This window comes from Vespula pensylvanica, chromosome 4 (genome assembly GCF_014466175.1).
Source record: "Vespula pensylvanica isolate Volc-1 chromosome 4, ASM1446617v1, whole genome shotgun sequence".
NCBI lineage: Eukaryota > Metazoa > Arthropoda > Insecta > Hymenoptera > Vespidae > Vespula > Vespula pensylvanica.
The window spans coordinates 9,565,727-9,585,401 of record NC_057688.1 but is presented as its reverse complement, the minus strand read 5'-3'; the positions used below and the strand labels follow the sequence as shown (position 1 = coordinate 9,585,401).

At 36.7% G+C, this 19,675-nt stretch overlaps 2 protein-coding genes across 6 annotated transcripts in view; one reads left to right on the top strand and one right to left on the bottom strand.

Moving 5' to 3' along the window:
- LOC122628739 (paired mesoderm homeobox protein 2B-like) overlaps positions 1-1,851 on the top strand; it is an 11,274-nt gene extending 9,423 nt beyond the window's left edge. Inside the window, exon 3 of the mRNA XM_043811322.1 lies at positions 731-1,851. Within this exon, the coding sequence (XP_043667257.1) occupies positions 731-1,126 (396 nt within the window). The 3' untranslated portion in view covers positions 1,127-1,851. The remainder of the gene's footprint in view (positions 1-730) is intronic.
- Positions 1,852-4,269: 2,418 nt separating this feature from the next.
- LOC122628735 (muscle LIM protein Mlp84B) lies at positions 4,270-17,853 on the bottom strand. 5 transcript variants are annotated; one of them, XM_043811302.1, is made up of 9 exons: positions 17,674-17,853; positions 15,488-15,612; positions 14,562-14,724; positions 11,096-11,222; positions 8,931-9,027; positions 7,689-7,776; positions 6,530-6,826; positions 6,124-6,444; positions 4,270-6,040 (listed from the first exon to the last, which is right to left on the bottom strand). In XM_043811302.1, exons 2-9 carry the CDS (start codon positions 15,600-15,602, stop codon positions 5,764-5,766), a joined length of 1,485 nt encoding a protein of 494 aa, XP_043667237.1. In that variant the 5' UTR covers positions 15,603-15,612; positions 17,674-17,853; the 3' UTR covers positions 4,270-5,763. The 5 variants fall into 5 exon arrangements, 4 of the variants coding, with proteins under 4 accessions (XP_043667237.1, XP_043667238.1, XP_043667240.1 ...); XM_043811303.1 differs by lacking the exons at positions 7,689-7,776; positions 8,931-9,027 and adding exons at positions 7,877-7,961; positions 8,183-8,279 and having other exon boundaries at positions 17,674-17,850; XR_006327105.1 differs by lacking the exons at positions 4,270-6,040; positions 6,124-6,444; positions 6,530-6,826; positions 7,689-7,776 and adding exons at positions 7,927-7,961; positions 8,183-8,279 and having other exon boundaries at positions 17,674-17,851.
- Between the last annotated feature and the right edge of the window lie 1,822 nt (positions 17,854-19,675).

Below are 19,675 nucleotides of genomic sequence, written 5' to 3'. Positions count from 1 at the left end.
TAGCGGTGTTTGCCGTCCGGAAAGGGCAATCACGTTCATCATGGTGTTCCGTGCCTCTTCCTCCGTGAATCCTTCCTCACCCTCCCCCATTCCCTCTATCTCTCTCGTCTCTGGAAAATCCAGGGGGCTGAATCCACGTGAGGAAGGAGTACATTTATATATATATATATACACTATATATATAGAATATATTGTATATATATGTATGTATATATATATTGTATATATATGTGTGTATATATATACAGCTAGAGGTAGGGGTAGGTTTTTGGAGAGGGTGGGTGGTGGCTCCTCTGCCGGTCAAACAAATGCTAAAGCAAATAAATCCCCTGCTTTAACATGCAGGTCGGCACCGCTTTCCGTTTGTTTTATTCGTTAAATATTTCGTTTGGTCAACTAGAGCCAATTACGCGTGCTGCATGGTCCTCCCTTCCTCTTTCTTTCTCTCTCTTTCTCTCTCTCTCTTTCTCTCTGTTTTTTTCGGCGGTGTACGCGCATACGGTGTTTTAAAAAACGTCGTGGTTGATGTGTTCGTTGACTGCTCATCACCCGTTTCCCAATTTTCATTTGGGAAAAGAGGCCACCGTGAACATTGCCATCTCTGTTGGAGTACGATGATTGGAATCGATTGTAGTTATATTTCTAACTATATTTTCCCTTTTATCATTCCTCTCCTCGTTTTTATCGGATTGCCTTCTTTCTTTTTTTTTTCTTTTTTCTAATGTTACAGGTATGGTTCCAAAATCGTCGTGCGAAATTCCGAAAACAGGAAAGACTGGCCCAACAAAAGTCTTCGTCTCAAGGTGGAATAGGTGGTGATAGTGGTGCTTCAAGTCCGGTTGCTGGCAACGTCAAAGCCGAAGGACGTTCGCCAAGAAGTCCTGCGACACCGCCAGGTGGCTCGAACGGTAGTGTCTTACCATCGAACGAGGTCAAGCCTGTCGCTAATCCAAATTTGGTTAATGTGAAACATACACCGGACGGTACCGGGGAAAATAGCTCACCTAGCGCTCGTGCAAACAGTGGAGGTGGTACGTGGGGCTCATGCAGTCCAAGACCTTTCTCCACGGCGTTACCTTCTTATTTGTTGGATCCGCTACCTTTGAAGACCGGAAATCTTTATTAATTTCGTTTCCTTTATAGAAGGTTACGGTAAGCCGACAAATTCGTGTAAATATAAAGAGTATCGTCTTATCGGACTGGTTGCCGAGAATTTCGGTGTGATATGTAGATACAAGTGTGGTCGTTGAAATTCAAATCCGGTGCTGCGACGAAGCGATTATTGCATTCATCTAAGAATAATTATCAAAATGCGTTGACACAGTACCGATCGAATCGATTCGAAGATATTAAGAAATAATTGAAGATTTTAGAAACATGTAAGTTATTAATGACCACCCTTGTAGCAACGAGTTCGATTCGTTACCCTGTTATATCAGACTTTCGGGAACATTGTTAATAGTTATTTTGTTTTCCGAAGTTCACCGATATATAACTCGAGGACGTTTAAAAATGGTTGATCGTTTTATTTCATGTTGTAAGTCCTTCTTTGATCGATGTAAATCGAGAATGAAAAGTGAGGGAAAAAAGTGTACTCGGTAAAATATGACTTTGGGATAAGTTCGCACGTTAAATTAATAATAAATATCCGCGTACTCGATGACTGTCCACGATATTCGATTAATAGGTACAAAGTAATGATTATTAAATAATTTGTTATTCGCGGATTTTTATCCCTAGGATTCTTCAAACGGTACGTTAAGATATTATCCATAGTCATTTGTAAAAATCGTTACTTAAGAGCGAGGGAAATAGTTAAATTCGCGAATTTAACATTTAATCATGCGATCATTGTTTAACGTTAGTTTTCTTAAGGTTAGATAGATGTGTAGAAGACCAACAGAAGCAATAATGGCGGTCGCCTGTACAGAATTAACGACTACGATTGTTCAAAGTCCGCGTAAAACCGGATTTCTCTCAAGCGATGTCTTGATTCGTCACATTCTGAAAAGTAAAACCGTGGAATAGTGTCGATTTTAAAGTCTCCAAATCTTCAGAAGGTACTCTTTCCTTTCACTTTTTTCTTTTTGTCTTGATCGTTTCTTTTTATTTCTTCCATTGGCAAAATTAACACGCGATATTGCCATACGACTCTCATTCCTGTATCTATCGCTTTAAGAACGCAAATACTAGTTTGCACGTATACCTTAGATCGTATATTGTTGCACTATGCATAAAACCATCGTAATCTATGCCACGAATTATTCGCAGAGACGAGTTAACGATAAAGAGAGAAAATGAGAAAGATAACCCACTGCGTCCTTGATAATCTAAACATAAAGCGACAGCCGTCCTGAAAAAAAAATATGTTTAAAAGAATATAACCGAACTGTGACAAACGTATTGCCAAAGAAACCGATGGGTAGGGTAGATGGAAATTGTATCTGTTATATCATTTTCTTTTCCCTCATTTTTTTTTTATTTTCCTTCGAATCATATTAATCGTCCTAATAGACAAGGCGTTAACGAAGTCAACGTGATTTTATCAGATCATTGTCCTTCCAATTACATATTCAAATTCGAAACTATAAATTTGACAAAACTGACCCAAGGAAAATTAGGATAACCTTTGATCCATTATCACTTACAACCGTCCATCCTCTATCGCCTGCCTGAAATTTATTAATCGAAAATCCGTACCACAGAAAAGTACGGTACGAGAGAAATTTTACATTTTTCAAGAAATAATGATAATAATAATAATCGAAATGCTAACTGGATTTATTAACTAAGCGCCTGGCCATTTTAAGCAAGCGCGAATTTTAATATCCTGAAAATGTGCAAGAAACATTTTGGGAAGATGTGATTTTGTATTTATGACTTCGATCAATCGGATAGGTCGAAAATTTCGATGAGAAATGTGAGAATGTCGTACGTACATAACGTGTATAATAACGTGAATTCTGTATATTGACTTATCATTTAAGATTAAGAACAACTAAATCGCTCTATGCATATAGTAATTCTATGGATAAGATATATATTATAAAAATAACACGATGTGTGTTAATGTACACAGTTATGACGTCGGAGAGAAGTTGCAGAATGCGAAATATACAAATTATTTATGTGTACATCGGAGGCAGAATGTTTATTTAAAAACTTGTAATAAATATATTATAATTAATGCGATTATTAACGTTATGTATTTCCAAATTTTCAAGTTATTCCATTCGCCAATGTTCTTCCTAAATCCTTTGCCTCTTTCCGACGATTCGACTAAAAATTATTTCCATCAAAATATTATATATTGTATGTAACAAAAAAAAAAAAAAAAAAAGAAAAGAAAAAGAAATAATTCACACAAGGGAAAACACACATTTAATCAATGTCGATTCAACCTACTCTATCATTTATCTAAGTCCATTTTTCTTTCTTTGAAGTTTACAAGAGAAAAAACTAAAAGATTACTTGCATGGCTTACATTTGTCTGATATTTTTATTGGATCTTATCATTCATTAGTTTTATACAAATTTTTCTAATATATAAATAAAAAAATCCTTCGGAATTGATTACTTTTGAAAGTCAATAAAAATCTAAATTTGTTAAATCGAGAAAGTCTCTTGAGTCACAGTAACAAACTTTCTCTAAAACTCGCTTAAATACAATAATTATAATTATTGTACGTCGTCGAATATTTATTATTTTTTAACTCCATTTTTTTTTCCACGAGACATGCAACAGCTGCCATCTATGTTCGGAAAGATTCGTGAGTATAGGGGTTGAAAATACGCCATCTGTAAGCACGAAGGATTCTGTTGAAAATACAGGTTAACGTAAGCCGACAAAGATCCTGCAGAGGATAAAAAGAAGGAAACTGTGGATGTAGCGAACGATAATATCACGGTCGAAGCGTGATATTGTCCGTTGATTTTTCTATTTAATAATTCAAAACTATTTTAATTTATATCGGGATATAAAAAGTTCTGTCCGGATAACTCGTATATCAATTTTATCAGAGATTTTCGTATGAATTAAAAATAAAGGAAAATGGAAATTATTTGCATGTGTATCTGTGTGCTTATTGATAAAAAAGAAAAAAAAGAAAAAGAAAAAGAAAAAGAAACGAAAAGCAAAAGGAAGATTAATAATAAGAATCTTCAAAAACCAGGCTAACTATAAATTTGTTAGTAAATAATATGAATATAATTGATATAACATAAGCGTTTGTTTCTTTTTCGCTAGTTAATGAATATTAAACTGACAAGTATCCTCATGAATCACTTTACTTTCGAATATATATATTCACTGAAAATTACAATAATATAAGATTTTGTCTCCTAGTCGATTTACATTATTTTTTTTCCTGATTACACGATCGAGGTATGCGTGTATGTATATAAATTTCGTTCGTATTTCACATCGTATCGCGTCGTACATATGTATATACGTTTCAGCGTTCATTTATGTGGCGGCTTGTAACAGACACACCTGATGATATTTCCATTAATTTGCTTTTCCTACGTATTATATAGTACAACTATGGATTAAAACATTTTGCCTATAAATGGTCCTTTCTCACCCTCTCTCGCTCTCTCGCTCTCTCACTCTTTCTCTCTTTCTCTCTTTCTCTTTCTCTCTTTCTTAAATCACGTATATTTATCACCTATTAAATTATTTAACTGTCAAGCAAATATCCTTAATTAACAAGAAAGTCCTTTTTATCGGAGATGGGGAGTGCAATGTTTAACGTAAAAAATTAACGTTTAGAGAGCACTCTCCGTATTATTATCATTATTATTTATTTCTTTCGTATATATATATATATATATATATATATATATATATATTTAAAAAAGAAATATATAGAATTATTCGTAAAGCAAAGACTTTCTGTGATAGGCAGTGATACAAGGTTCTATGATCACATATAACCGCACAATAGCGCACATGATGCAAAGAGAAGGAATGTGCGTTTAGTGTGTGTTAAATGTAAATAATAGTCATCCTCGCATCCCTCTCTTTTAAACTCTCGCACCTGAATGAAAACATCGATGGAACATCGTGTCGCTTTTACGCACCGCGGACAATTATCAATGATAAAAAGAAGGAAATTGTACTTTGTTTCGCGCACAAAGTTCGTTTATTCGATTATCATCGACGTATATATTATTTCATTGTACCGTTACGTTCGTTCGCTCGTTTTCGTTCTTCCAGCTTAAAAGTGACAGCAAAATTGATGATATTAAGAGATAAAGCTAAACGATATTTATGAGTATTATTATTATTTTATAATATCGCGTTAAAAGTATTATTAGTTCCATATAATAATAGTTTTCTATCGAGAAGATAATGACGGGCGATGGGGATGTGTTAATTTCTTTCGATTTCTTTTTTTAAGACCAGAGTGCTCGTCGTTTGTCCTATTCAATTAGAAATTCATTTCGCTTATTTTTCTTTTCTTTTAGATGGATAGCGTATAGACAAATGTATGTATATAGGATGTATTTATATGGGGGTATAACACTACGGAAGATCAAATTTCGAGAGAGAAGATAAAACCGTTATTTTTTTTTCCCCTATTAAAAGTTCAGATGAAATAAATTTACCGTATAGTTAGATGTTCGTGTCAATGACGTCTTATGTACGTGTTGGATGTGTAATGTGTTTGTATAAGTGTGTGCGTATGTGTGTGTGCGTGTTAGTGTGTTTTATGTATATGTGTGTGCACGCGCATCGAATGTTGTTACGAACGGTAAAATTTAAGCCATCGTTAGTGTACCCGCGCCCATGCCAAAACCGACACCCTTAGGTCCGAAATTCCTGTTGTAGCAACCCCTGCAATAAATATCACCGTCCGGTGCATCGTTGAGATTCGTCGAGTCCAAAGAACGATGACAGGCTGCACAGCTAAAGCAACGCTTGTGCCAGACCCGATTCTTCGAGATCATTTGTTCGGCAGCATAAACTGGATAACCGCAACGAGAACAACCGTGTCCGTCATTTCGTTTCTGGCCGAGTTGAGGCTTCGAGTCAATACTGCGATGGAAACGATCCAAGTGATTCGTTTTAAATAATTAAAATTAATTGGTATTATTATATTTGACATCTAATAAACTTACTAGGATGGTGCATGATCGCCATTCGTCGAAACGAGAGTGGGAGTATGTCCAAAGCCAAATCCTTTAGGTCCAAAAAGTTTGCTGTAGCAGGAACGACAATGAATTTCTTTGTCCGGACCATCGCAAGCCAACATCGAGTCAAGAGGACGATGACATTCGGCACAGTTGAAACATTTCTTATGCCACATGGTACCCTTAGCTAGCTGTTGTTCAGCCGCGAATACCATGCCACCGCAACGAGGACAGCCCTGTCCGGCTGGTGCTTTGATGGAAGTCGTGTCCGGATTGTAAAAAGGTCGACTCGCTGAAATTTCTTCCTCCCTAAAAAATCAACATCAAACGTGACGATCTCTTTTACTATTTCTATCCCCTTGGAAATTTCAATGAGAATGAAATTTTCACTCACGTTAGACCGTCGGTCTGCAAGAAACCAGAACCACAAGCAAATCCATAACCGTGAGGTCCCCATTTCTTTCCGTAACAAGTTTTGCAATAAACGTCCTTGTCAGGACCGTCGCAAGCAATGATCGAGTCGAGCGTTTTGGTACAGTCACGACATTTGTAACATTTTCTATGCCATTCGCGTCCTTTCGCGAGCACCTGTTCCGCAGCAAAGACTACACCCCCGCAACGTGGACATCCCTTGCCAGGTGGGGCCTTGATGATGGCTGTGTCGACAACCGTAGTACGAGGAGCAGCATCACTAAATGTTCGTCAAATATAGAAAAATCATATTATTATACGATCGATGTTAATATTATTGGAAGGCGATGATAATATTTATGTACAAGCAAATTTAGCATATGCATTGTGTAAGCGAAGGAAGATTGGAGACGTGTTTAGGGTTGCATGCTTTTCTACAAAAAAAAAAAAAAGGAAAAAAAAGAAAAAAGAAAAAAGAATACCGATTAGAATCGTCTATAGTATAATAAAATATGATAGAAAACGTATAACGGATAGATCTCATGCAAAAGAAAGCTTAAGCTAACAACTGCCACCTGTAAGCTCGCTGCAAAAGCTTGCACGTGAGTAATTATTCGACCTTTGCATTTAAAGAAAACAAATATATATATATATATATATATATATATATATATATATGTATGTATGAACGTACGTATATACGTATGTATATATACACAAACATATATACATGTATATAACTTTTTACGACCGAGCGCTACTACAAAGTTGTAATACTAAATTTAACATTTCTATCATCGCTAACAGAACATATACCGCGACATCGAATGTCAGAGAATATTTATGCTTCGGACGATGTCTTAGAAATCATCTGCATCTCGTTTGACGCTACATCGATTGATATTTACAATGGAATTAGATGATTGACAAATGTGTCATTAAATAAATACGAATATAGATGTAGGAGCAGTTAAAGCCAGGTGAAATTTTTTATACAAAAAATCAAAAGAAAAAAAGAAAAACGGAACGATTGATAACATTATAGAAACGCAACCTATAGGAACGATTAATTTATCAGGATAAATATAACCGGGTACATTGACGTTGATAAATAAAAAATAATAAAGCTAAGGGGTGCATACCCCTCGTCCTCAATATCGCACTGCAGGCCGATCCACATAACCCCAGCATGACCAATACCTCGCGGACCGAATTTCTTCGGATAGCAAGCTGTTAAGCAGACAAGCGCACCATATATAGTGAGAGTGTAGAAGCTGAGGCGGGATATCTCTCGCGCTTTCCCGTCTTAGTTTCGGCTCTGAAAACCCACCCATTGGTGTAGCAGTCGCTCTGCAGGGCGCCACCACCCTGACCGTAGCCATAACCCTTCGGCCCGAACCTCTTTCCGTAGCATACTGCAGAGAATACGAGTTAAAGGTATCTCGTAGATCGACTTGGCCGACAGTGCAGACCAAAGAGAAGCTGTAACGTGCTGATCGATATAATGATCGAGAAAAAACGTGTAAATATTTAACGACAAACTTTTTTTTTTCCATTACGGATCCTGCACGTTACATCTTCCTGCCTACGGACATTTCTTTTCTTTTTTTTTTTTCTTTTTTTTTGATAGCCTTACCTTTGCAATAAATATCCTTGTCAGGACCTTCGCAGCAGTTGACAGAGTCTAACCTCTTGGAACAGTTGGCACATTTAAAGCATTCCTTGTGCCATTGCTGTGTCGGATGCAAAGGGTCTTGTGTTAGTCACCTCGGAGGAATAACGTGCTTCGACAATTCTACTTATTGTCATTGATTATTGATCTCAATCGAGTATACTCTGTATGTTTCTCGAATTGAACATGTAATATCTTATCAATGGGATTGTATCACAGTATTTTAGAAAACCAAAGGATGACCCATTTGTAGTGGCCAGTCCTCTTACGTCTGCTTAAGAAGGTCTTGCGAGTGAATTGATTTGGTAAAAAAGAAACCATTTTATTTGACATAAAAGAAGAAGTTTATCAAAATAAGAATGCACAAGAAAATTAGGTAACGAAAAGGTGGAAAAACCAAGATCGCGGATAACGAGATAGCATGTATAAAAATGATTGGAAGTGAATTCTGGAAGAGAGAGAGAGAGAGAGAGAGAGAGAGAGAGAGAGAGAGAGAGAGAGAGAGAGAGAGACAAAGACGGAAAAACTTTGGTGCTAGTAGTAGGAGTCAAGAATTTTTATGACGGTTAAAAAAGACTCTTCTTTCCTTTGTAATTCTTCCAGTAAAAAATGAAAAAAATTAAAAAAAAGAAAAAATGGTACGGTCATGTCAGTAACGTGTTTCACAAGACAGCAATATTAAGGAAACATAGATTTGCTGATCAAAAGATACCTCGACAATATATATCGCGATCCGGACCATCGCAATGAAGCGTCGAGTCCAGAGACCGTTGACAGACTTTGCACTTGAAGCATTGCCTGTGGTAACCCTAATCACAAGAAGCAGGAATGACCACGCTGGGCCCCGAGTAGAGTTCTCAGATTGTCCGTTGTTATCGAATCGATAAATCGATCGGGATCATTCAGGGTTGGTGCGATGGATCGATCGTTTCAACGATCTCGATATATCTATTATATGAGAAAGAGATTTTCCTACGATTCGATATATTTTATTCGTTCTAGTTAGGGTGTATCTCTGGTCCCAGTGCTATTTTTTAACATCGAGCGGCTAAGATCGGTCGACCGGTTGGTGTTTTGCCAGACACGATGCTGAGGAAGCTTTTGGAATAGCACCAACGGCAATAAGCTGACACCGATTTCCCCTATCCCCTCTCAAATGCCGTCCATTATTTTTTCTCTATTGTTAGAAAATTACACGTTTCGTCATACACACCAAGATTACGGAAACACGTCACGATCCATGAGCTTTGGCAACATCTCAGGCCCGTGCCTGTTCACAGTGCTCACACGTTTAACTCCACTATCGTAACGCCTAATCTCATCGCCCAAAGCGATGCTTTGCGCAATCCAACTCTTCCGAGGAATGACTCGACTCCTATCGATAGATGTCACCCAACCTACCTACTCGCGTACGTTCTTTTTGATGAAAATCTTTCTTTTTCTTGTTTCTCCCTTCTTTTCTTCTTTTTTAATTTTTATCTCCTTTCAAATCGACGATCAAATTAGAATTGGATCTCATCAGGAATAGATGTAGAATGATATTAAGCCGACAATACACTCGCGTAATCAATTAATTTCATTCGATTCGCCCGATACTCGTAGAAAATGCGTCGAATATTCGAAGACTCTTTCGTCACCGTTCCAAGACAATCGGATTTATCTTTTCTCTCTACCCGATTGTTTGATCATCCAGGCACCGTCATTTATCGCTCATTTATCCTACCTAACAGTTTATTTTACGATTGCACGGAATAGTAACGCAAGCAATCTAACGAATTTTCGGCTAAAAATACGAAGCAAATCCGGCACAGAGGAGAAAACGAAGTCGTCCGAGCTAAGTGCCGACGCTGGAGATCTAAATTTAGTAGCTCGAGGTAATATGCTTTCGGCACCACCTGTGCTGATCCTGAAAGACGAACTTAATCACGGTAACGCTTTCTTCTAAATCGAAAGAAATTAAAAAATTAAGATTATTCAAAAATATATCAGATCGGACTACGATATCAAATTTTGTTCTAATTCGATCAAAATGTATATGTAAACGCTATTTGACTTCTTAAACACGAAGATAAATGTTAGAAGATACCAATCAAAAATTTATATCTTACGTCCTTACGTATTAACGTGTCCCCATTATGCGAACATTATTTGTTATCAAAATTATCGATATTATATTAGTTGAAAAACTTGTCAGATATCCGTCGGTATCAGTGAAACGAGAACATCGTAGAAACGACGCGACGAATTCCTGTTTCAACGGTCAACAGGCAACCCGGCGGATGCTCGTGGGTGTTCGTGCACGAGCGATCGTCACGCTTGTTATTCTAGTCTCGAATTTGCTTGGCACGCTGCTAAGATTAGATACCTTTGACTAATTATCTTACTTCTCGGTTACCCCCTTTCTTTAGAATGCTCGCAAGTATAACGACATATAACTCGAGAATAGGAAACTCTATGAAATCATTTTACAACGGAATCCGTAAATATCTTTCTGGCATTCCTTATTTAACTTATGGCAGATGTAGCCTAGCATACAGTATATAAATGATACACCATGTAATATTATACCCAAGCCAGATATGGTCGATCGCGTACAACCTCTAACGATGTCGATGAACCACGCTCAAATAGATCGTTGTTAATTATTCTTTCTAAATTTAACGTTATCAGAAAATTATTATCTTCGGTGTCGTCACTTCAACTTTTTTATTCTTTCTTTTATCTTTATTACTCGACAAAGTAGCTCGTTAAAGTAGCTCGTTTGCTTTTTTCTTCGATCATAACGAACGATCCATCGCACCTTCGAGAGTGATCCAAAAGAGCCGATAGAAAGAAAGAGAAAAAAAAAACAAGGAGACACGTCTTCTCTAAACTTACCCTTCCCCGTGCTAACATTTGTTCGGCAGCATAAACGTATCCTCCGCAACGAGGGCATCCCTCACCCTCGGGTGCCTTTGCGATTGCACGTGGTTCCAAGACAGCGTTCGATCCTCTCGCAAGTTCCCTAAACAATGACAGGAGTTAGAAAATCTCGCATCTCTTCTCGACTCAACTGAGAATAATGCGATGCTATGCGATGATCGGTGCTCGATCGATAACAAGAACAAAAAAACAAAATGACCGAGCTCCGATCTTTCTTTCTTTTTTTTTTTTTTTCTTTCTTTCTTTTTTATTATTATTATTTTTCATTTTATTTTAAGCCACTCTCTCGTCAAACTGAAGCAGCAGCGCAACAAACTGTGCCGAAGAAAAAAAGGAGAAAAGTGTAAGCTAGAAAAAAAATCGTGAAACTGGTAGAATAAAATTTATTATTCGTTCTCGATTACCCTGTATATCGGGGGACGAATCATTTGTTTTTTCTTTTCGCAACGTTCATTTCTTATCGCAATGATGTAATAATAATTTCTTTTGTGACCGAAAAAGTGATAAAAAGTAATCTACCAGTTTCGCAGACTTTCGCTCTCTCCGGCAGCCGCAGTAGAATCTAAGGACATAAGAATTTGACAATGAATTTTGTAAAGAGAAATAATTAAGAGGCTGATGTTAGATTGAGCGTGTTAGTAAATGGTTAGTGTATTTTTACCCCCACAACCACGCAATAGACATCCGCCGAGCCCCGAGAGAAGAGCCGAGAAGCGGAGATGAATATAATAAATGAGATATAGTTTTGAAACTCGAAAAAAAAGGAAGAATAAGAAAGTGCAACTAATAATAAGGGAATAAGGGAAGATATATGCCAAACTTGGCGAAAATTAGGAGAGAGAGAGTCTGAGCGTGCCCGAGGACGTACATACAATATATGTATAAATATACATATATATATTTCTGGTTTTTTTGCGAGTTTTACTTTGTGTACGTATGTATATGTAATGTGTATATATGCGAGTACGAATCATATATACACGTCTACTAGCAGCGATGCATCGAGAGTTAAGATTTGTTAGCAAGATTACGGGGTTATGTGTCAAAAGAGAGAGAGAGGTAGAAATAGATAGATAGATAGATAGATAGATAGATAGATAGATAGATAGATAGATAGATAGATAGAGAAAGAGAAAGATAAAAAGATGGATAGATAGATAGATAGGTAGATAGAGAGAGAGAGAGAGAGAGAGAGAGAGAGAGAGAGAGAGAGGGTTAAAAGGCCATGCAGGTGTTTTATTGGAACATAAAAAAAAACAAGCTTGCTTTTTCATCACGCGGGGATAGAAGAGAGCTATAAAAAAGAAAGAGAAAGATAGCTAGAGAAAGAGAGAGAGAGAGAGAGACAGTTAGAGAAATAGAAAGAGAGAGAAAGAGATAGAGAGAAAGAGAGAGAGAGAGAGAGAGAGAGAGAGAAGAGAGAGAGAGACGGAATCTGACTCAGGTGCTCACCATTTTGGTACTCAGTATATTTTCTTTATCGCTTTCGCTTTTGTCATATTGCGACAAGATTTTTTTGTTCAATGGGCCTCTGGTTGGCTCGAACTCAGCGGGGCTGGCGGGGTAAGGTGTGTTCGTGTATTTTACATTTCTTTTCTTTCTTTTCATTATTGCATTTTTTGTTTCTTTTTTGTTTTTTGTTTTTTTTTGTTTTTTTTTCTTATAGGTTGTTGTTGTTGTCTTTTTTTTTATATATATATATATACATATCTATATATATAAATGGACCTATGGGAATTCACAGTCAGTGGGGGGGTTCACAGAAATTTCTTTTTCCTTTTGTTTAACCATAGACAAAGGGAAATAGTCACATTAACGTTACGCGTTATCATCAGAACGTTCGATATTGCACAATACGGACGAAGGGCTGAGGGGTTTGGTTTGGTAAATGGAAAGATTTTAAGACAGGTTTGGGTAGGTATGCGTGTGAGAAGAGAGAGTTATTCGGTGAATGAAAAACACTTTATCTTTTTTTTTTTTTTTTTTTTGGTTTTTCTTTCCCTTTTTTCCACTTTTAATGGCACTTATTACAGATGGTACAAATGATCCTACAATCTAGTGTTCTTTTTTCTTTTTTTTTCTTTTTTTTTTTTTTTGGTTTTGTTCCTTTCTTGTATGTGTGTTCGCACAAAAAAGTGTGAAACGCTCGGTTTTGGGCAGCCACGTAGTTACAGGCCCATGTACGAAAAACAGTAACGAAGATACACAAAAGAGAGAAAAAGATATATATGGGAGGATCGTACAGATTCGGGAAGATAATGGGTAGGCAAAAAAGACTGAACGACAGAATAAGATAGATAGATAGATAGATAGATACACAGATAGACAATTAGAAAGAGAGAGAGAGAGAGAGAGAGAGAGAGAGAGAGAACAGAAAGATAGAAAATGAAAAAAACAGGGAGATCAGGTTTTTTGGGCGAGAAATCGAATGAGGGAAGGAATAAAATAAAAAAGTAAAAAAGAAAAAAAAGTAATCGTCGGATTGAACAAACGTCGATAATAATCGTCGGGCTCGTTCGGGGAAAGATTTCAAGTTGAACAATTAACATAGTAAAGAAAAAAAAAGAACACAAAAAAAATGAAGAGAGAGAGAGAGAGAGAAATAGATCGGTATGATATACGTCGATTCATAAATGTTTTCAAATAGGAGACTTTTAAACGGAAAACTTTTTTGCTTAGAAGCAACGCGAAGAATCCTCCGAGGGTAATGAGTCTGAAGAAAAAAAGAAAACATAAAAAAAGAACAAAAAAGAAAAGGAAAGAAAATCTTATCTAGGTTAATGCTAAAGAAAGATGTTTTCTTGTCTAGGTTCTCCTCTAAAGAAAGATGTTTTTCTAGTTCTCGAAGAACGATAGAAAAAGGATCGTCGATGGACGATGGTCTGGTACCATTTTGATCCTTGAACGACAACGAGAAGAACATTAATTTTGATTACGAGAACAACGAACAACGTCTGGATGGTATACCGATCGCTTTGCTTGGTTGATTCAGTAGTTGGAGCAACAGTTCTCGCTTTTTTCCAACATCGTTCAAGAGTCTACGTATTGTAACCAAGAAAAGGATCGCATGCTGTTGAATCTAAATGATCGATTTGAATCGGTCTTGAATCGATCACTACTCTTCAATCGATCCGTAATTTTTCTGTTCTTGCGATGTGTTACTTTTAGAATAGAGAAAAACAGAAAGAAAAAAGGAAGAGAGAGAGAGAGAGAGAGAGAAAGAAAAATAGGCAAAGAAAGAGACAGAAAAAGAAACAGAGAGTGAGAGTGAGACAAAGAGACATTCGACGTCGATGTCAACTCGTCGAGAATATTTGGGATGATATTTATAGAAGGGTGACTCTGGAGAGACTTTTTTGGGGGGGCTGAGGGGGGTGGGGTTGTGCAGTTGGGGGTTGCGGACGACCGTTGATGCACTCACTCGCTACTCTTCAGATGCTCGCCTTGGTCCATGGAAAGACAACCGGCGCCACCACCGAAACCATAGCCCTTAGGGCCGAACTTGCGGGCATGGCAGACTTTGCAGAAAAGCTCACCCTCGTGCTCGGAGCAGTTCGTCGAGTCGAGAAGCTTTCCGCAAAGACCTGGAACATAACGTCAATGCGTTCTTCCAACCGAGAATTTCTTTCATTTTTTGTTTGTTTTATTTTGTTTTGTTTTGTATTTTGTCTCTACCAAAATTCAACACGACGACTTCAATCGTTGAGATTGGTATCATTTTTTAACTGATCTGCTAAAAGTAAAAGAAAAATCAACGCATCTATTTACATAGATCATTACTCTCATACGTGAAACGATTTAACGATTTATCTGCTAATCAACGATACCGATATTATAAATGTCGAAATAGTACATTTTTCACGATGTAATCGTCTTCCGTTCCTAAGGAAAGTTTTGAAAAACTTCATTTTAAAAATGAAGTTTTTCAAAACTTTCCTTCGGCGCTTCTAATCTTTCAGAATGATTCATATACGTAGATCGAGACCTACATATATAAGTTGAATTGGCAGCAGCGTTGAGTGGACCAAAAGTGTTGCAATCGAACGACTCATGCTTTAAATATAATCATGATCGTGTTTCTTTCCCGAGTTTACTCTCACTATTGTAGACTTTGCCATTGGCACTTTCATTTTGCAAAATTTCTTTCTCTTCTTTTCACGAGCGTTCGTTCAACGATCACCGACGTTGATAATCGTATCGTCAAACTTGATCTTATTTCTTTTTTCTCTTTTTTCTTATCAATTTACTTTTACAGAACGTAACTAGCTATACGTAACTTAAGAAAGTTAACAAGATTTTTACGTATGATCTTTTTAAAGAGAAAATTAATATCGCACATTTACTTACCGCACTTAAAGCACATTTTGTGCCACTTTAATCCTCCGGCAACTCGTTCCTCAGCGGCGTAAACAGATTTGCCGCATTTGGGGCATTTTGGATGCTCGACGGGTTTGAAAGGCATCTTGTATATACTAAAAAAAAAAAAAAAAAAAAAAAAAAAAAGAAAGAAAAAGAAAGAAGAAGGAGAAAAAAATTAGAGAAGAATGAATAAACAAAACAAAGAAAAAAGAAACAAGCAAAGAGATAAAAGAAATGGCGGAGATTTATGAAAGATCGCAATTCTTGATGAAAAGAAAATCACGAGAAACGAGATCATGTTCGTACGACGATATTTATAAGTAAAACAAATTAAAATTTCATTGAAAGAAGAAGCATCGCCATCATCCTTAAAGTTACGAGCTTTGCGTCGAGTTATCTAATCGTGCCATGCGTAAACAATCTACTTCCGCCGTTCCTCCGCAACCGTGGTTATTTCCGTGATCAGCCTAAGACACTCGCTCAACGTCCAGATCCTCCCACCCTCTCTACAAAATACCACCTACTAACGTTTACATGCTTTTCACTCGTTCTCCTTCTTTCTTTTCACTCGAGATAAGTATAGACCGTCTAAAAGAGGACACGATGAGACATAGAAAGAAATAAGTTAAACGAGTCGAAGAAAATGTTGACCTAACTCGAGTTGCCTGAGGAACGTTGCACTTACGAAGAAGAAAATTTATTCTCTCGAGTTGGCTTAATTCCTTCCAAATAAATATCGACAATAATAACTATGTAACTACGAATATTCCTATCAATGATTCATCCTGGCAAAACAGTAAGTCCAAGAAATACAAGAAAATTCTCTTAGTAGTGGCAGCAGCTGTTTTGCTAGTATCAGTATGGCAGGAGGAGAGTAGAGTCATAGAGGAGGCGGCGGATATTCTATATCCGTGCGGACGGAGGCAACTCGACTTGCGAGGCCATTTTAGGGAAGACTCGTTAGGTACTTCACGAGAGACCGAAAGAGAGAGAGAGAGAGAGAGAGAGAGAGAGAGAGAGAGAGAGAGAGAGAGAGAGAGAGAAATTACTAACGCCATTACAAAGTTTTCATTCTTTTTAATCAATGTATATATTTCTCTTCTATATTTGTTTACGATGCATCTACTCTATTAACTTCGCAAATAAATTTCAAATAATCATTTCTAGTAAGAGAGAAAAATCTTCCTTGCTATAACGTTTTATGTTTATATGAGATATAAACATAAGGAAGAAGAGTAGTCCCGATTATTAGCCCGTGATTACTTATAGATAAATATATCCAAAAATAAATGCACGTTCATCGTTTTCTTCTTCTTCTTCTTTAATAATGTTCTATCATCCTACATATATCTAGGCTCGATTAATTACAATTATAAAATACCATAAGAATATTATTCTTCTCGAAAAGATAAATCGAATAGGATAAATATCATGTAGCAAAGGTATTAACGTTGAAAGGTCTCACGTGAATTTCTTTGCTTTATCTAATACTTGGATCGTCCAAAACGAATGAATTTAATGATCGTTTCAATGATTTCATTTGGATGGTACCCAATAAACGTGACTCATTCGTATCAACGATTCTTGATCTAAAGAAAAACGTGAGAAATGATTAAACGATGAAATTCTAATCAAAGAGAGAACCAAATGAAAAGATGTATCGCCCTTGCTACGTATCTACGTAGTTGCTAGATTGTCTTTCGATAGGTACAAGTAGTACAAGTCAAGCATTTATGCTTATCGAAAGAAACACCAAGCCGATGGCGTTTGATTACAATGGCAAAATTTCAATGACACGATTCTTTTCGACGTCACAATCCATGAGAGAGAAAAATGAAGATAATTAAAAGATTCAAAATAAAGATTCATCGTTATCACACGTGGGAGAAAAAAAAACTACAAAAAAGAAAGAAAGAAATTAGAATTCTCTTTATCAAAACAAAAACGAGTAGTAATGATTCGCGCCGATAGTTTACATTTTGTTCCCTTTTTCGTTCCTACGTATCACTGATGTAATCAAACTAAAAATCGCGAATATGAGTGTACAAGAGAGAAAGAAAAAAAAAAGGAAGAAAAAAAGAAAAAGAAAAACAAGAGATCTCGTTTCGTTTTCGTTCTTTTCTTTTCTTTTTTATTCGTAATTTGTCGTTCGTTGCACTTGGATAAGTACTCACCACTAACGTACGTACGAGTATTTCGAAGAAAGACACAGAAAAACGTGGATGTATGTGTATGTATAAGAGCAACGAAGATTACGGTAGATAAGAAATGAGATGGATGGTTAAGTTAAAAAGCACCGAGCACTCTACACCGCACTAATACTGGATTCGAATGACCGTCCCCGTCTCGGAACCGTCCTAGTCATACCGTCCGGAGTTTGCACACGGCACGTGTGCATCGGAACTTCAGTGATGTCGACGACGTCGGCGTCGACTTCGATGGCTGTCCGCGGTGGTGGTGGCGAAGAACCAACGGGGTTCTAGCATGGAAGACTCATCAACGAACAACGGACGAACACACCAATCTTTCAAAATTACCTCTTTTGAAAACGACATTACTATATCGAACCCGAACGATCTATTGGACGGATCGAGAAAAAAAACACGGGAGATCGAAATAAACCAAAGAGAACTGCTAACGTTATAAAATCTTGCTTGTGTGTTCCGTTTAATTCTATGCGATTATTACAATGGAATCGAGATTAAAATGATACTTGAACATTTTTTTAAGTGACGTTCTATTTTTTTTTTCTTCTTTTTCTTTTCTTTTTTTTTTTTTTTTTTTTTTTTTTAAGAAGAAGAATTGTGACTTTTCGTTTGAAAGATCTATAATTACTAGACAGCAATGATCGATGATGTATATTAAACGTAATGGAATTCAGATAATCGTTATTATCGTACACGTGAATGTAATTTTCGACTGAGACTGGATTTAACAGGAGTCTGATTAACAGGAGTAGAGAAACACGAAATACATACGTTATGTTATTAGAGTTTCTTATCATTCGAACGAATTAATACAACGTGGAATTAATCTGTTGGCATGTATGAAGATCCGTCTTAAAGCAAAGATAAATTTATGCTCTTTTCGATACACGCACACACATGGACGCATTTGTACATCCATCCATCCATCCATACATACATACGTACGTACATATATGTATATGTGTATACACACACACACACACACACACACACACACACACACAGAATTACAGAAGTACTCCGACTTTGTTGACACTGACTGAACTCTTGATATGCTTTAGAGTAAATACATCGCTACAACTATGTATGTTTTAACTACGCTTTTAGTTGGCAGAGAATTATCCTCAAAGCTATTGACCGTTACCTTCGCTAACTAAAATATATCCTCGCACAAAATAAGCATATAAACGTTAAAACGTACTAATTGTTATACGTATTTCTCTACTTTTTAAAAGTTCTAAAGAGTTGGAAGAAAAAATTGTCGTTTATCGGCTATATCTATAGAAAATGTTAAAAATAGTTACATTACATTAAGCTTCGTCCTACGTAATTTCTATATTTCTAACGACGACGCATCGATCGACTTAATACGATATCCCTTACACATACATATACTTTAATAGATAAACTATCTGGCAATCATCGTATCAAAGATTATAGATGTAACGGATTACTGTAACACAAGTTCGTCTTTCTTAACGCAGAATTGGCAATGCTCGGAGAAATATTAAATTCGGTACATCGAGTAAGAGGGATATTTCAGCATTTACCTTGAAAAATATTCGTCATCGCTCAACTACGGATGCACGGAAAATCTGGGCTTCTTGCCTAATCCTTGCTTGTATTTCTGTTATCAAATTACATGTCATGATCGAGTGACATTCCATAAAATTTATCGGATCGATACTCGAACTAATTCAAGTTTCTCATTAACGTAGAAAACTCTCAAGGCACGGCGCGACATTGTGGTACGTTGCTTGAACTTGTACCCAACAAGTAAGTTACTTCTGCACCACAAACGACGATTTAAATATATTTATGCCTAGGTGGAGTATGCCTTAAGCTAACTTTGGATCCGAGTTATGAAAGATATTTTTGAATCGTATTATTTGAATTATATCAGTTCATACATGTGCATCGTTCGTATCTAACACATCTTCGAATTTCTAAATTCTGACTCTTCGAGAGA

Bases quoted from the DNA above. Each gene is read 5' to 3' on its own strand.
- LOC122628735 (XM_043811302.1), bottom strand. From the start codon at position 15,602: ATGCCTTTCAAACCCGTCGAGCATCCAAAATGCCCCAAATGCGGCAAA. The intron at 14,725-15,487 runs GTAAGTAAATGT...GTTATGTTCCAG, and splicing joins CAAAATGTGCTTTAAGTGCG to GTCTTTGCGGAAAGCTTCTC. The intron at 7,777-8,930 runs GTATCTTTTGAT...TCTGCTTAACAG, and splicing joins TCGCGATATATATTGTCGAG to CTTGCTATCCGAAGAAATTC.